This window comes from Clinocottus analis, unplaced genomic scaffold, assembly GCF_023055335.1.
Source record: "Clinocottus analis isolate CAN_PGR_092001 unplaced genomic scaffold, fCliAna1.0.p SCAF_14, whole genome shotgun sequence".
Lineage (NCBI taxonomy): Eukaryota > Metazoa > Chordata > Actinopteri > Perciformes > Cottidae > Clinocottus > Clinocottus analis.
This window is the reverse complement of record NW_027175865.1, coordinates 17,215,939-17,233,071: the sequence shown is the minus strand read 5'-3', so window position 1 is coordinate 17,233,071 and position 17,133 is coordinate 17,215,939. Positions and strand designations below refer to the sequence as shown.

The 17,133-nt window shown below is 42.4% G+C and overlaps 2 protein-coding genes across 4 annotated transcripts in view; both read left to right on the top strand.

Moving 5' to 3' along the window:
* LOC137784832 (major histocompatibility complex class I-related gene protein-like) overlaps positions 1-17,133 on the top strand; it is an 84,210-nt gene that overhangs the window by 9,329 nt on the left and 57,748 nt on the right. For all 3 annotated transcript variants that reach the window (XM_068575778.1, XM_068575779.1, XM_068575777.1), the window contains exon 6: positions 436-453. In XM_068575778.1, coding sequence (XP_068431879.1) covers positions 436-453 — 18 coding nt within the window. The remainder of the gene's footprint in view (positions 1-435; positions 454-17,133) is intronic.
* LOC137784978 (class I histocompatibility antigen, F10 alpha chain-like) lies at positions 11,472-16,964 on the top strand. Its single transcript, XM_068575988.1, has 5 exons — positions 11,472-11,588; positions 13,138-13,404; positions 13,854-14,135; positions 16,131-16,433; positions 16,819-16,964. Exons 1-5 carry the CDS (start codon positions 11,534-11,536, stop codon positions 16,962-16,964), a joined length of 1,053 nt encoding a protein of 350 aa, XP_068432089.1. The 5' UTR covers positions 11,472-11,533.

Below are 17,133 nucleotides of genomic sequence, written 5' to 3'. Positions count from 1 at the left end.
ATCCTGACATCTCTCACTCTTTTCTTTAGTCTCTCCTGTGTGTTGAAGGTGATCAGGGTTCAGCTCCTATTCACCAAAGTGAGAAGCACCCAGCAGTTTGGGCGTCTGGCTTTGGGGCCACAGACCTCTGCTGTTGTAGTCACCAGGTCCTCTGATCATCCTGCAGCTCTCTGCTGCTTTACTGCGTCTGTGTTGGTGAAGACGAGCTGCCTGAACTCACCACACTGTTACTGCTGAAGAGTTTCTTTAATGCAGCAGCCAACAGCCACCAGACTCAGTGCTCAATGATGTCAGAGAGAAGCTCGAGAACAATAAATAAAGACTACACAGACTGTTAAAGGTTGCTTTGTTACCAATGTAAGGGAGTCAGATTTAGTGGAGAAAAGATATTCTGAATAAACTGTGACGTCTGAAAGTCTTTTCTTTTTATTTCAGATAAAGATCCTCAAAAGAGTAAGTAGAAGTGTTTTTATTGATTTAAACTGTAATACTTTGACTAGATGCTCATATGCAGAGTGCTTTACAATGACTCGTACTTCATCACTCAAACTGAAATGATCAGAGTTTTTCTCACTAATATTAAGTGAGGGAAGTACGGGGGAGGAGCTTACATATGATGTCATTTATACTGTCAACATTCCTACAATATTAATATATTAAAAATGAAAAAGTAGAAATGATCTTGAAGTAGAATTAAAGAAAGAAAAGAATAACAAGAATAAACTCATACTGTACATACACGTATATGAGTGGTGGTCAGTGGTTCTGGTCACTGCGCAGCTGTTTAGTTTAACAGCTGTGATCGCAGCAGCACCCACAACCCTCCTGCAGCTGCCTGGATTCATTTTGTTCTGTTTTTGTAGATGTGATGACTCCACTGAACCCTCCTCCTCCGATGAGCGAATCAGGTTCATATCCATCATCCATCCATCCATCATCCATTCATTCATCCATCCATTGACGTGACTCTTCTTCTAACTATGTATTTCTTCTCTTCAGGGTCTGACTCTTTAACAGAAGGTGTAAACAGCTCCACACGGCTGATGTCATGGTAACTACTTCCTGTTCCTGTCTGAAATATCACATGTACACATATTTATACACATGTTCAGAAGTTGCACACATTCACTTCTCCGTCTTAAAGGTTTGACAGCTTTCCATTTCTGACACATGAGAAACATGTCGTTACTTTTTGCTCTCTTCATTTATGAATGCTTATTTATTTTTCCAAACAGATGCGAGTGACAGCGTGAAGAGGAGGGAACTCCTCTCCTTCACAAATTGGCAACATTAAACATCATTAAACATCATTATCTACAACATTTATCAACAATCAGTCATCCAAACATAAAGAAAAGGGGCCACCTCACCACCAACATGAAGATGGAATATGACTTATGTTTCTGTGGCAAAAGGCAGCCATACAATGAGGCTTTAAAGCTGCATTAACACACAATATGATGCAAGAAGCAGGCTGCTGGAGGACAAAGAAAACACATTTAGAAAAACTAGTTCACAAAAAAACACTAATGTAAATACACACACACACACACACACACACACACACACACACACACACAATACAGACATCAGTACATTTATTTTCCAGTTGTGTAAATAGTTTGCTTGTGTTTTTCACATTTTAATATCTGGTTTCCATACAGCTGAAGCAAATCATAATTTATGTCTTTAAGGGTTTTTTCTGAAAGAATGATATATTTGTAAATATCATAGTATTTAATGTTTCTAAAGTAGTCGTGTTTGAAGTCTTCTTGAAGATATTGCTGCTGGTGTTTTGGGATGTTTTCCTTCTTGTTGTGTATAAATTGAATGTTGATGCTCTGGATCTCTTCTTAAAATGAAGTTACTCCGTTTCATTCTTTTTGTACTTTTGTCTTTTCAATAAATGACTAAGTCCAAACATTTGTGTCTTGTTGTGATTCCATCTGTGACGACTCCAAATCCCTGATGACTGGTTGTGTTTTTACTGCTCTGTGTCCTGTAAACTGTGATCTTCACTTCATTGTTCACGGATCACAACGAGAAAACATTTCTAAATGATGTTTGTTGTCAAAACTTCTCCATGTAGTGACTCCAGTAGCTACTATGAATTTAATATTTAGTATTCTCCATCACCACCTGTACATAATACAAGTAAAGAGCAGGAAGAGCAACATGTTTGTGGTGATTATTCACAGATATCTGAAGGAGAGTTTTACTTTCCATATGATTTGGTTTGAGACATGTTTCTGTAAAAGCCTCTCGTGCTCTCTCCTGTACGGTTTGATGCTTCTCTCATAAGAATTTATACAGGATATTTATAGCAACAAGTCATTCAAATGATTCATGTTATATCTGGTGTGTGTGCGTGCGTGCGTGCTTCAGGCTGCTCGTGTGGCGCTTTTGTTTTCCACAGTAAAAACCTGTTGCACTGAAATCTGCCCGGCAACTGATGACTTGAGTTAAGACAGTCAGGAAATTCTCCAGTTGTGTTGCTGCTCCAACTCTTTCCTTCTTGCAATATGTAATGTATTATTGTGATGCTCACATACATATAGAATATTACTAATCATAGGAAATATTTTGACACTTTTTATATAAGCTACTAAAAGGCTCATCATGAAGGTCATTGGTCATTTATTATTTGTATCAATAAAATATAACGACATTATTCACTTTATGACAATACACATGAGAACATGCACAAACACATATTTACAACGACAAATCAGGTGACTATAGTTGTCATAAACATTCAGTCGTGTGCAGGTAGCTGTAGTCTGTTAATCTGGGCTGAATAAACATGTCAGAGTGTTATGAACGTGTTTGCTGGTGAAAGTGGTCATTATTGCGTTGCACCGCTGGACTCCGCTCTCTGGATTGCAGCCTTCCCTGAAGCTTTGGACCCAGGTTTATGTTGTCAGCACCCACTTCACCAGCCAAGGACGCTGGACGAGCCCGGACGAGCCCCAAAAGCAACGGCTACACATGCTAGGTAGCACTGTGGCTAGGTAGCACTGTGGCTAGGTAGCACTGTGGATAGGTAGCACTGTGGATAGGCAGCACTGTGGCTAGGTAGCACTGTGGATAGGTAGCACTGTGGCTAGGTAGCACTGTGGATAGGCAGCACTGTGGCTAGGTAGCACTGTGGCTAGGTAGCACTGTGGATAGGTAGCACTGTGGCTAGGTAGCACTGTGGCTAGGTAGCACTGTGGATAGGTGGCACTGTGGATAGGTAGCACTGTGGCTAGGTAGCACTGTGGATAGGTGGCACTGTGGATAGGTAGCACTGTGGATAGGTGGCACTGTGGATAGGTGGCACTGTGGATAGGTAGCACTGTCGATAGGTGGCACTGTGGCTAGGTAGCACTGTGGATAGGTGGCACTGTGGATAGGTAGCACTGTGGCTAAGTGGCACTGTGGCTAGGTAGCACTGTCGATAGGTGGCACTGTGGATAGGTAGCACTGTGGCTAAGTGTCACTGTGGCTAGGTAGCACTGTGGATAGGTGGCACTGTGGATAGGTGGCACTGTGGATAGGTGGCACTGTGGCTAGGTAGCACTGTCGATAGGTGGCACTGTGGATAGGTAGCACTGTGGCTAAGTGGCACTGTGGCTAGGTAGCACTGTGGATAGGTGGCACTGTGGATAGGTAGCACTGTGGCTAGGTAGCACTGCGGATAGGTGGCACTGTAGCTAGGTAGCACTGTGGATAGGTGGCACTGTGGATAGGTAGCACTGTGGATAGGTAGCACTGTGGATAGGTAGCACTGTGGCTAGGTAGCACTGTGGATAGGTAGCACTGTGGATAGGTAGCACTGAAGCTAGGTAGCACTGTGGATAGGTAGCACTGTAGCTAGGTAGCACTGTGGCTAGGTAGCACTGTGGCTAGGTAGCGCTGTGGCTCGTTAGCACCGTGTAGCCGGTAAATGCTTGGCTCAGAGCTGATTTTATTCTGAGCTGCGCGTGTAGTTACTTCCTCTCTAACAGATCCACAGCAGCGCCACAGCGCCATCTACTGACGTCATTGATTCAATTGTTTTAAGAACGTGAGAATAGTTTAATTATTTACAAGAAATGGGGGTTGGGTCTGTTTTAATATAACTAACCTGTAGTATTTCAAACCTTTCGAACTACATGTTTTTATATATATATATATATATATATATATATATATATATATATATATATATATATATATATATATATATATATATATATGTATATATCTGTGTGTGTATATATATATTACATATTTTTTTTATTTTGGGTGTTTATATATAAACACACAATATATATATATATATATATATATATATATATATATATATATATATATATATATATATATATATATATATATATACACACATATATATATATATACATAGAAGACAATATATATATATATATAATATTTTGTGTGTTTGGTTTGTTTATTTAGTTTATTCCATTTGGTGTCTGTAAAGTGTTGGGCGCTACTCAGACAACAAGACCAACAAGACCAACAAGGCCCAACTGCAGAGGGACATCACCCCGGTCCAAGCTCCGTGGTGAGCAGTACTCAACCCTCCAGCCAACAACCCGCTGGAACTCCCAAACTCATCAAATACCAACGGTTGGTCAGTGCCCCTCTCCTTGTACTGGATACAACGACTGGCTATTTGGCATTATTAAAGAACAATATTTTTCTGTATTTATATTTGTGAACATATGTTTTGCATTTTGAATAATGAATCCATTACATTTCATTAAGCTAACACTTTTATACAAAGCGACTTACAATAGATGCATTTAACCAAACAACAAGAATCAACCAAACAACAAGAATCAAGAAAGTACAATTTCTTCAAGAAAGTTAAACTACAAAGTATACTGAAGTGCTACTAAGATGCTACTTTCTTTTTTCTTTATTGTTGGAGGGGACAGAAGAAGGGCAGCGAGAGGCCTGAGACATTGACCAACACAGCAACCACCAGAGGTCTCTCAGCATGGCCACCCAAACAACACAAGATTAGCCGCGGACAGACACAGAGATGCACACTCACTCACTCCATCGTGGACACGGAGACAATGGAGGGATCGCATGATCCTCTTGGCGGAGGTGACAATGCTATATTGGTCAAACCGTCCTCGAGGCCCACAAACATCTGGTCAGTGAGTCTGATGGAGGGTGGTGCGTTGCTTTTCCACCAGCACGGGGTGAAAAGAGCCAAAGCGTCCAGCTTTAAAGAGCTTCATGGGACTAAAGGAGGGATTTAGGCTGACGGTAAAGCCCCGCTGTGCTGACCACGAAGCAGCCAGCAGCTCAGGCCGCCAGCCTCAGTGTAAGAGACAAAGGCTGCATATCAAGTCTCTAAATGGCATCCCCGTTTCCCTCACTTGCGTCCCTTCCTTGCGTCTCAGTCCCTCCCACCAGGGATGCATGGAGAGACGCAAGGAAGCCAAGCAAGGAGAGAAGACGCGAGGAAACATGTTTTAACAGACATGAGACGTCCTTTCCTCTGAAGCGTCACGTGAAGCGACGTCGGTTTCTGATGACTGCAGCCGACTGACAGCTGATCACAGCTGATCAGCTGTCAGTCGGCGGAGTTGAGTCTTATTTATTCATTATTTATGTCAATATGTTTTGAAATTCTAATTGTGACGTTATAAAATAACCATACATGTTGTCAAAGTGTTTCTTCTTTCCAGCTCTCTGATTTTAATTACATACATAATAAAAGTTATTGAGAGTAACAACAGATCAAATCTTTGAAGAAAATAGTTTGTGGTACTTTTGTTATTCAGACCTACAATGAATGAACACATATTTTAACCAGATTGTAAGAGCCACAAGTGTGTTTTAGATCAATTAAAATGTCAGAAGTATTTAGAATTTAATATTTAGAATTATGCTCACGGCGGAGGAACTTTATTTTTGAATTTTATTGAAAGGTGTTTATGTTAATGACAGACGCTCGCACCAGGTGTTTTAATGACGTCATAATGGCATCAGGTGGAGGGGAAAGAGCCGCATTAGGGTTGCGAGCATACAGTTTTTTACCGCGTGATCAAGGGACCGTATATTGTTTTTGAACGTTTATTATTTTGTACAATTTTGCTAAGAAATAAAAGACAAAGAAACAGAATCGAACAGTCTGATTTCATGCGCGTGCGAGAAAACTCACTGTGCCCGCTGCTCTTTAGCTGCGTGATGAAAACACAGACGGAACGCCGCTACACAGATGGTGAATAAGAAAACACTAAAATATATAACGTTTATTCTGTGATCGTCTTCACTCTGGTGTGAAACTCCAGCGATCAGTCCGCTCAGCTGCAGCGTCCAATCAGATGACAGAGGAACAGTGAGGGGGCGTGTCCAGCGTTAAAACACTTCCTGGAAGTCTGCTCTCGGGGCTCCTCGATCATGACTCCTCCGATTTCCCTCCTCGCTCCTCCGAGCCGAATAAGAGCTTTGGGACGGCCTTCAATATGGCGGCGCAGAACCACTTCCGGTTCAGTCGAGGAGCGAGGAGCGAGGAAACGACAATTTAGCGACTTGAGATGCACCCAAAGCTGTGTTGAAACGACGACGCCTTCAGAGGTGAGCGCTGCAGAGACCCAGAGAGGCGCTTCACCTGAGCCTCCAGCGCATCAACGCTGTCTGCTGACCCGCTGCGAGAATGTCTGTTTCCTTCTACTTCCTATTCAATGCTGCTCTGACAGAAACTGATTCATTGATTATTTTATGATTGGCTCTCATCTCGTGAGACTTTCAAATCCGGGAGTGAAAAATATGAAATAAATACTCACAATTGCACCTAACGTTTTGCAGACGCGCTGCAGCTTCAGAAACAAGATGTTTATTATTATAATAATAATCATGATGAAATAGTCATTTTGTGTACAAGGCTGAATTATCCCTCAGCTTCTTTCCTTTTCTCAACAAGACCTTTTGAAATGTGTCAGAGCGTTGAAAGGAGTTGTGATGTCAGTCAAATGTCAGTTCAAATGGCGTGGTGTGTGTGAGCAGTGAAAGCAGTTAAACTGTCAGGTGAGGGTTGCCCAAGAGGAGGCGAAAAGATCCACAGATTCTTTTGAACTTAAATGCATCAGAATTTTTGAATATTTACAAATTTACAAATGATATGAAAAACATGAAAAGAGGCAGAGCATTTATGAGGAAAGTGAACATTGTTTTAAGTTTGAAAATAATGAATATGTGAGTGTCTAGAGTGAAATGCAAGGATTTGAGCATGCAGAACTGTCAAAAATGTCAAATTTGCCCATCATTGCTCTCAACATCTGTTGGGGGTAAAAGTACCTCTGGGTTTGCACAAATGCTTTTATCTCATTGTGATACTAAATGTTTCAATGTATTGTGCATTGTTATATTCAGCCTTTCACTCCTTTGTCAGAGGTGCTTGCTGCATGTTGTATATGGTAAATGGACCTGTACGTAACGTCTACAGCACTTTTCTAGTCTTCCGGCCACTCGAAGCGCTTCCACACTACTCGTCATCATTCACCCATTCATACACTGATGGAGCCGCTCACATTCAAACACAGCCATGAACCCCGGAGACACAGTTACAGGAGCAATTTGGTGTTCAGTATCTCGCCCAAGGACGACCCAGCTCACCGCTGAGCCACAGTCGTTGTGTTGCTTGTAGTGTGACACTCATCAGTGATGGTCTCTGTCTCTGTGCTTGGTGGTTGACATTCACTGTTTCACTGGATTCACACTGTTGTGGAAGGAAAAAGTGATTTGTGTTCGTAGCGTTCTTCAAGTTCCTGACATGGTGCTGACTCAGTGCATGCTGTTGTTTCTGTGTATTACACTCTCTGTGAAACCAGTTAGAAGAAAAACTCATTTTATCTCTGAAAGTTTACAAAGATCATCCTGTCCTGGCTCATTACTGACTATTACATGTACAGGATCATATTATTATTGTTCTAAAGTGGAACTATGTTTTGATAATGAGTATTTTTAACTCAGATACAGACTCTGAATATGCTTTGGTGACATGTAGCTGTTCTATTTGTTGTGACAAATGCATTCAACTCATGTCTGACATCGATCATGTCAACAATATGAAACACTTTAAGCAATAACTGCAAAACACACTATAGCAGATTGTTCAGGACAAAAGCACAGTGTGCAACCACGGCAGCCTTTCCAGAGGTTTCACTTCCATCTCACACTCATTTCATTTGAATCCTGTAAAGAGGGAGATTAGTGGATGGGGAGTGAATGGTGGGCTCACATATTTAATAGCTGCTGTTAGTTTACATTAATATGACGTGCAACCCTGTTTCTTGACTTCCTCCACATGTGACTTGCATAATAAAGCGCATTGAACATCCATGTGTGTACAACAGTCTGACATCCATGATGAATGTGTACAGGTCCATTTACCGTCACTAGCAGTTAGTTGATTAATGTGGATATTTGACAGGTGTCCGTGTTAATAAACTGGCCCGTGTACAACCTGCCCTGCAGGTGTCGGCTCAGATCTCTCCGTCTGATCTGTGTGACTCTGTATGTCTAACGGTGGAAAAAGAGTTAGTTTCTCTTCATTGAAATGAAGCATTCTGATTGGTTGAGACGAGTCCACAGGTGTACGTTATGTGTTATAATGTCCTGTACAACCTGGTTATGTTTACCAGAACGTTTTATGTAACCATTAGCTGTCATTTCAAGCTTGACAGTTACCAAACATGTTTCGTGTCAACGTTGATACTTTTGATGAGTGGTTAGCCGAAGAGGATCATTTAGGACATTATTGACGATACAGTGCTGCCTCTCGTACCTTATTGCTTAAATAAAGTGCCTGATCAGCAATAAGTGATGAGCGGTGAAACAGAGTCGCAACTCAAAATGAAGGTTAAGTTAAAACTGAAAATGAAATTGACTGAAAACTTCAAGACAAGCCATTGATAAGGACTAAAATAATGAAATAATAAACTACTCCAGATAAGGCTCCTCAGCTCGGCCACTAGATGGCGCCCTTCACCAGACCATAATGCATCAGGCCTTTGACTGGACTGTTCACTACCTTCATGTGTCCTTATGTCACCTTCATTCTCTCAAAACATACTTATGGAAGCATTACCACCTGAAGAAAAGAAAAAAGATGATTATTATTAGTATTTTTATTATTATAGAAAAGTTACAGCTGATTTGCATATTGTGTACAAATAAAATGAACAGAGTACGTGAGGAAAGCTGTGTCTGCTGCCCGTCAGGAGTACAATCCCGTCTGTGAGGTCAGAGGTCAGATGAGGACCAGAGACACATTGAACACTGTTGTTCATTGTGTGTACACACTGTACACATGCAAGCTTAGTTTGTATCAAGCAGCTCGTGACCCTCGTATCCGGACAGACAAGACCAGAGTGTTGTGTTCTTAGTCAGTACAAATACTTTACAGTCAACACATTCACCCTGCAGGTTCTTTTTTCTCCATGTGTTTACTGTCAGGGACCAAAGAGACACAACGATCCTGCAGAACACTGTCACACAACAACACACAAACGAAACCAAACGACCTCATCAGGTGATTTCACAGAAACGCTCCAGAGGGATGTTCTGCTTCTGGCCAGCAGAGGCGCTCAAGACAACAACCAGAGAGGCCTCATGACCTGAACTCTCACAGAACCAGAGGGTTTTAATCAAGTTGCATTGTGGGCGGGTTCATTGTGACGTGTTTTTATGGGCGTATTCACTTCACTTTGCTGTATTTCAGAGCTCAGGGAAGCAAGTCCAGAGCTGCTGATCTCAACAGCCCATAATATTCTGCCTGGTTTCTAGTTTCACTCAGAAGCTCAGAAGTGATGATGTTCCCAAACAAACAGACCATGCTGCTCTCTTTCTTAGTCTATCATTGTGATATTATACAGTGCACTGCTCTGAGCTGTGTCCTGTAAATAAAACCAACATTAGTCTCAAGTTTTCATTTTACACTCTTCACAAACGCTGTTTTGTTTTGTTGTGCCACAGTCCAGTTATGTTTTGTGTAAATGAAAATAAATGAAGAATGACTTCCTCAGTCAAGTTTTAAACAGAGAAGCTGGACGTCCATCTCAATGGTGTTTCAGAGGCTTTAGAGAGCATCTCTGAATATTTGGAAAGTAAAGATAATAAATGCCTTCACTAAATATTGGCCACAGGTGACCTTTAACCTACCAAGGTGTGAACAAGTGAAGCTGACAGGATGAAACCTGTGAGCTGTGAGCTGCGTCATGAAGCAGATCAACTAACTGGACCTGCTGCAGCAATGAAGTGCTGCTCACACACTGAAGCCTCTGAACAACTGAGGATTCACTTTTGATTCAGAAACATTTAGCCGATAATACTTATGTACTTCCACTGGAGCTGGGTGTCGAACGCAGTACTTGTATTTGTGACGGAGTGTTTTTACATCGTTTTATTGGAACTTTTACTTGTTTGTCTGAAGTTGTCGCGTCAGAAACCGAATGCTGGTTTCCTTTGAGACAGTCCACTCACACGTTAGGGGAGCTGCTGCTTTTCTACAGTTTTCAGACTGTTGCTGAAAGTCATTTGGATAATATTGTATTGTAATAAAGTCTGTTATGTCATGTTTGTTCTTTGCACAAGAGATAGACGATGAGTAAAAGCCCTTCTCATCTCCAAGAGCAGTCAGAGTGATCGATGTGCTGAGCATCACAAAGTTACAGGCTTCCACTCTGGAGCTGCTTTTGCATCACAGTGATGACGTCAGAGAGAAGTGAAGGAAGAGAAGAGAGTTCACAAAGGTGAAGAGAGATGATTAAAGAAGACAGATTTCACACCAGCAGCTCAGATGAAGTCTCATATTCACAATTTAAATATTCTCCTTTAGAAACACAGTCACACTAATTCATCAAAAGGGTGTCGGACCACATTAAAATAAGCAATTATTAATTCACAAGCATTATGGGTAAATACTTAGATAAAGTGTATACTCATATGATCACCTCAGTAAAGCAGTGAGAACAAAGGACGAGTGTTTAATCAAATGAACTTCCATAACCTTTAATAAAGTGCTTGATCAGCAATTGCGTTGGAGAAGCTCTCTGACTCTCTTCCTGCTTTGCTCCTCGTCTCTTTGCCTCTCGTTCTCCTCTCAGAGACAAACTCTGAGGTAAAAGAACAACAAGAGAAGCTGATGTGTTGCTGACAGTGTGACCTTTGACCTCCCACGGCATGACCGCGTGTCTGCACGTTACATGACGTCACACTACAGACCATGACAGAAGACCTGAGCAGCAGGAGGTGAACACGTGAGAATGAATGTCTCCTTCATCCCCTCACACAGGCTGAAACATCATCCTCAGCATACTTCCGCTTTGGTTCACAACCTGTGTGGCTCACTTCTACCTAGTGTTTAGTGACGTACGCGCTCAGCGTGAATTCTCATTGGCGCAGAGGTTGAAGGCTCCTCCTCCTTCTCCTTCTCCTTCTCCTCTCTCCCGCAGTTCAGTCCGGGTCCTGGAGCTGACAGGATGCGTCGCTTCTTCTCCTGGTGAACAAGCAGCAGCTCTTCCCGATGGAGACGTGGACTCTGAGTCTCCTGCTGGTGAGCCTTCACGGCGCGGCGGCGGGTGAGCGACTCCTTTGTTTCAAGTACTTTAGTGTCCGAGGAGACCGCGTTTCACCCGCTGGAGCTTCTTCTGCTGCTCTCGGTGTTTAGTGGCAGGACTTCCTCGAGACGATATGAAAAGTTATAAAGAGTCACAAAAGCGCTTCAAGCCCACGCGAGTAAACCCCGCGCGTGCAGCTCGTTGTTGGTGTTTCCTCGAGGGAGTGAAGAAGGACACAAGTGCGTTGTTTCTCTCCCTCGGCGGCCTCTTTGATGTGGCCTCTACGTCATCACACCAGGTGCATGATACAGTAATAAAGTAGATGTCTGAGCTTCACGCAGTACTCATGAGTTATCTCTGCTCTTCTTCACGTCAGTGTGCACTTCCACCTGGATTATAAAGTGTTCATCACAAGTCTCTAAATTGCAGTCTCCTCGCTCCTCGACTGAACCGGAAGTGGTTCTGCGCCGCCATATTGAAGGCCGTCCCAATGCTCTTATTCGTCTCGGAGGAGAGAAATCACATATTCTCTGACTTGATATAGATAAATATACATATTGACTGATGAGTAACAAGACATGAAGTGAAGAAAAGTCAAACTAAGTTCATCAACAGGCTTCATACACAGTTTGTCCTCCAGAGGGCAGCAGTTCACTTTGAAACTTAGTTTCTATCTTCGTCACATACAACAACAACTAATGAATGTGTATCAAGTGTTTATGTCATGTGTTCATATAAAAACACTGTCAGCTGATGTACTTCATATTTCAACTGTATTGATGTCAGTATCGGCCTCAGAAGGCCGCCTCCGTCTGGCAGTACTGTTGAAGGGTTTGATGTACTAACAGGAAGTAGATTTATTACCAGACAGATTTGCAAAAGAGTTTTGTGAGCAGGGCAGAATTATTAAGTCATAAATATGAGGAACATGCATTCAGACGCAGAGGACAGCGGACGAGTATCTGATGGACAAAAGTCCCAGACACCTGCAGAGCGTTTACTCTGCTGAGACTTTCAAACATGTTTTATTCTTCTTGGATTCTCTTCATCCAACTGATATTAAAGGAAAGTCTCATAAATATGAGGATAAGATAAGAGATTTGGAGTTCAACTTCAACACCGAAGAACACGAGGAACGTTATGTCAGGAAGTAGAACATGTTTAATCTGATGAATATATGAAATATCACATGAATCACAGGCAGCGTTTGTTTTGCTTCAGAGGTTTGTGATTTCAGACTTCAAACTAACCTGATGATGACGAGTGTAAACTGCTGATGAAGCATCCTGAAGACGATGAGACTAAACCAGATGAAACATCTTTCTATCGATCTAACATCTCAATCTGTGACTCGTTTGATATTTTCATTGCAGAATAGAAAGTTTTCAAGTCAGAATCATCAGAGATGAAAGTATTCATGTGTTTCTGTGTTTGTTGAGTGCACAGCAGATGTTGTGCAGACGTCTTGAATGTTCTTCTTGATTCTGTGTTCAGGAAAACAACTTTGTTCAGAGATTTATTAAAGTGTGATATCAAAAGTGAAAACGATGACGTTGACTTTCTGTTCCAGTGATTCACTCTCTGAAGTACTTTGACACTGCGTCCTCTGGACTTCCAAACTTCCCAGAGTTTGTGATTGTTGGGCTGTTTGATGAACTTCAGATCAGTCACTATGACAGCAACACCAGGAGAGCACAACCCAAACAGGACTGGATGATCAGATTCACAGAAGAGGATCCTGAGTACTGGAAGAAGGAGACTGAGAAGTCTCTCAGCTCCCAGCAGGTCAGCAAAGTCAACATTGAAATAGCAAAGCAGCGCTTCAACAAAACTGGAGGTTTGTTTATGATTCACACATTTTGTTTATATTGTCTTCCTGTATTTAAGTAAACAGATAAAAAACACACACACACACACACAGATGTTCTTTTCTCTGTTTCATATCATTTCATATTAAATATTGTTCAGTGTTGATGAGACTAAAGAATATTTCACCTCATCCTCTCAGAACCTGACGCCATCTTTCTCTATTTCTTTTTTTACATTTTACAGTGTAAACAATTTAATGATTGATGGATAAAATCATTTCATAATCAATAATTACAACAATCATAAGTTATATCCATGAATATACATATATAAAAACTACAGATTAGATCAGATTACCTTCATGTGACTAATATATTTTAATTAATATTTCATATTAAAAAAAAGGTTTTATCAATAAACATGTTAATCTCTCTCTCTCTCTCTCTCTCGCTCGCTCGCTCGCTCGCTCGCTCTCAGGTGTTCACATTAACCAGATGATGGGTGGCTGTGAATGGGATGATGAGACCAATGAGGTGGTCGGGGGTTTTTATCAGTTTGGTTTTGATGGAGAAGACTTCATATCCTTTGACATGAATACAGAGACATGGATCGCTCCAAAACAACAAGCTTTCATCACCAAACACAAGTGGGATCACAACAAAGCCTGGAGAGCACAGACAACTCACTACCTGACTCAGATCTGTCCTGAGTGGCTGAAGAAGTTTCTGAAGTACGGGAGCAGCTCTCTGATGAGAACAGGTAGAGTCACATGACCTGATGTCTCTTCATGGACACGATGCTCATGACCCTTCTCTTGTTGCTGAGCAACAGTCACATGCAGAGACCCACTGAGTCTCTCACATGTCTCCTCCTTCCTCTCTCTGTCTCCTTCTGTCCTTCACCACGTCTCCTCCCACCCTTCCTCCTCCACACTCATCACTACTCCATTGTCTCTCTCTCTTTGTCTTTGATCTCTCTCTCTCTCTCTCTCTCTTCACTCTGTCTCTCTCTCTCCCTGTCTTCCTCTCTTTTCTGATCTCTCTCATCACCTCTTCATCTGTCTTTTCATCTCCTTTGTCTCACACTTCTTTTTTCAGTTGCACACTTTAAAAACATTTATTTGCATTGCATACATTAATTAATATACAGTCGTCCCTTGTATATCGCGGTTCACTTTTCGCGGACTCGCTGTTTCACGGATTTTTTTTGTTTGTTGCTTCTTTTTTTTTACATCGTACGTTATGAACGTGCATTGTGTTGTGCGCCCTCATTGAGCTGAGGGGCTGTACTGTACATCTTGTGATCAGTCTCCTCGTGCAGCGTCTCCTGCACAGGACACAATACGTCACGATGAAAAGTCAGCGCAGCGGCTCCGGGACAAAGAGGTCAGAGGACCTCGTAGATTGATCATTAAAATGAAATCTTAATTTTAAACTTTGAGAGTGTTTAAATAAGTGAGAAAATGTTAATGCCTGTCTGAGAAAAGTGTATAAAAGTGTGCCGTTAGGGGTTTTAGGGCCTTAAAACATTTCTAATAGTAAAAAAAAATAAAGCTCACTACTTCGCGGATTTCATCTGTCGCGGGTTGTTTTTGGAACGAATCCCCCGAGATAAACGAGGGACCACTGTAAATATATGTTTTACTCAGGCGTCTAAACTACATGACATCAAAATGAGTGATAACATTAATACACAGTTGGTGTCCCTCTTATGAACCGGCTGCAGACCTCGCTGTGTGTTGAAACCCTGCAGTGGCGAAGCAGAGACAACTCAAAACTTTTCAAACCGTCAATCATGCAAAAGTCTTCTGGGATAGAAAGCTGAAGCTGAGGGGACTATTTGGTGGTCATTTCAACGTCAGGAGCATTGCTGCAAAGAGCAATCAGCTAACTCATCTTCTCTCTGACTCAAATCTAGACTGAAACGTGGTTAAAACCAACAACTCCCGTGAGTATGTTCACGGTGCCTGGATGTCAATGTTTTAGGCGCAATAGAACTGAGGGGAGGGGAGGCTAGTGAGAGGCAGGTGCTAGGTGAGCATGAAGATGAGGAAGGTGTGGAGGATGGTGGTCTGGCAGGGAGCGAGGTGGACATGGACGAAGAGGAGGAAGGGTTCAAAGCCCGCCAGCTGAAGAGGAAGTGTAGGGGGGATGCTGGGAGCTCGCAGGCCAAGAAGGAAGCAGGGGGGTCCGAGGAAGAGAGAGAAGAGTCTGAGTCCAGTGAGGAAGAGGACTCTGATGATGTTAGTTCCTCTGGGTCCGAGGTGAGAAGCCGTGATGGCAGGAGGACCTACAGCCTGGAAAGGATTCAGAAGTTCCTCAGAGACACCAAAAACATGAGGCAAGTGAGCCGAGCTGTCTGCTGTGGGCACGTCCCAGTGGATCTCTGGAGCGGTGCTGGGCGGAGTACGAAGGATGAGGACAACAAGGCTCCTGACTCTACGGATCCTTTTCCGGATCAGGATTAATGCTGAAGCTGGACGGGGCCTCAGAGCCGCTGTTGAGGGGACGGAGCGCAGACTCATGGACCTCCACACGGCGGACGGGACAAGAACACAACGTGTAAAAGTGCACAACAACATTTTTTATTTTTTTTTGTGTGTTTCTGTTTGTTTGTTGATTGATTTGTTTAGTTTTGTCATAACTAGGATGTTCAGTTTGTTTTAAGTAAAATAAAGGGTTTCTAAAAATCTCTCTCTCTCTCTCTCTCTCTCTCTCTCTCTCTCTCTCTCTCTCTCTCTCTCTCTCTCTCCAGAGCTTCCCTTGGTGTCTCTCCTCCAGAAGTCTCCCTCCTCTCCAGTCTGCTGCCACGCTACAGGCTTCTACCCGGACAGAGCCTCACTGTTCTGGAGGAAAGATGGAGAGGAGCTCCACGAGGACGAGGACCACGGAGAGATCCTCCACAACCACGATGGAACCTTCCAGATGAGCGTCGACCTGAAACTCTCCTCCGTCCCGGCTGAAGACTGGAGGAGGTACGAGTGTGTGTTTCAGCTGTCTGGTGTGGAGAAGGACAGCGTCACCAGACTGGATGAAGCTGTGATCAGGACCAACGCAGGTGAGACTGAGACCAGGAGGGATGAAGGCTAACACGTGTTCTGTGAGTGAGAAGCTTTTAGTTTGTGTTGAATACCACTTTGTTCTTGTGTTGTGTGGTTTCAGCTGATGGACGCCCCAAAAAATAAAGTCTATATCTCTCTGTCTTATATTTTCTTTATGTCCGGTATCCTCCTCCACATGTTTACTGGAATGTAGTCTTTTTTCTTCCTGGTTTATACTTTTCTAAACTCAAGTGCACGTTGGTTTCGTTCATTTTGAAAAAGGTTGTTTGTGGTTTCTTTATTTTCACGTAAATATTTCTGCAGTTATCACAAATGAAACGATGACATTTTGTGCAAAGTGATTCACTGCCTCATCTTTTGTCTTGTTCTTCATCTCAACAGAGAAGCCCATTGACGCCACCACCACCACCATCATCATCATCATCATCATCGCTGCAGTGGCTGTTCTCACCCTCGGCCTCGCTGTGGGCGGATTCATGTGTTACAAAAAGAGGAAAGGTGAGAAACTCAAGGATTTCCAGGTTTGACGTTTCCTGTTCTTCTTTGATTTGAGCCTTTGACTTCCTGCTTATCAGGTTGTTTTTATTGATTTAAACTGTAATACTTTGACTAGATGCTCATATGCAGAGTGCTTTACAATGACTCGTACTTCATCACTCAAACTGAAATGATCAGAGTTTTTCTAACTGATATGAA

Excerpts from the sequence above, each read along its gene's own strand:
- LOC137784978 (XM_068575988.1), top strand. The coding sequence starts at position 11,534 with ATGGAGACGTGGACTCTGAGTCTCCTGCTGGTGAGCCTTCACGGCGCG. Across the intron at positions 13,405-13,853 it reads GCGCTTCAACAAAACTGGAG|GTGTTCACATTAACCAGATG; the intron begins GTTTGTTTATGA and ends GCTCGCTCTCAG. Across the intron at positions 14,136-16,130 it reads CAGCTCTCTGATGAGAACAG|AGCTTCCCTTGGTGTCTCTC; the intron begins GTAGAGTCACAT and ends CTCTCTCTCCAG.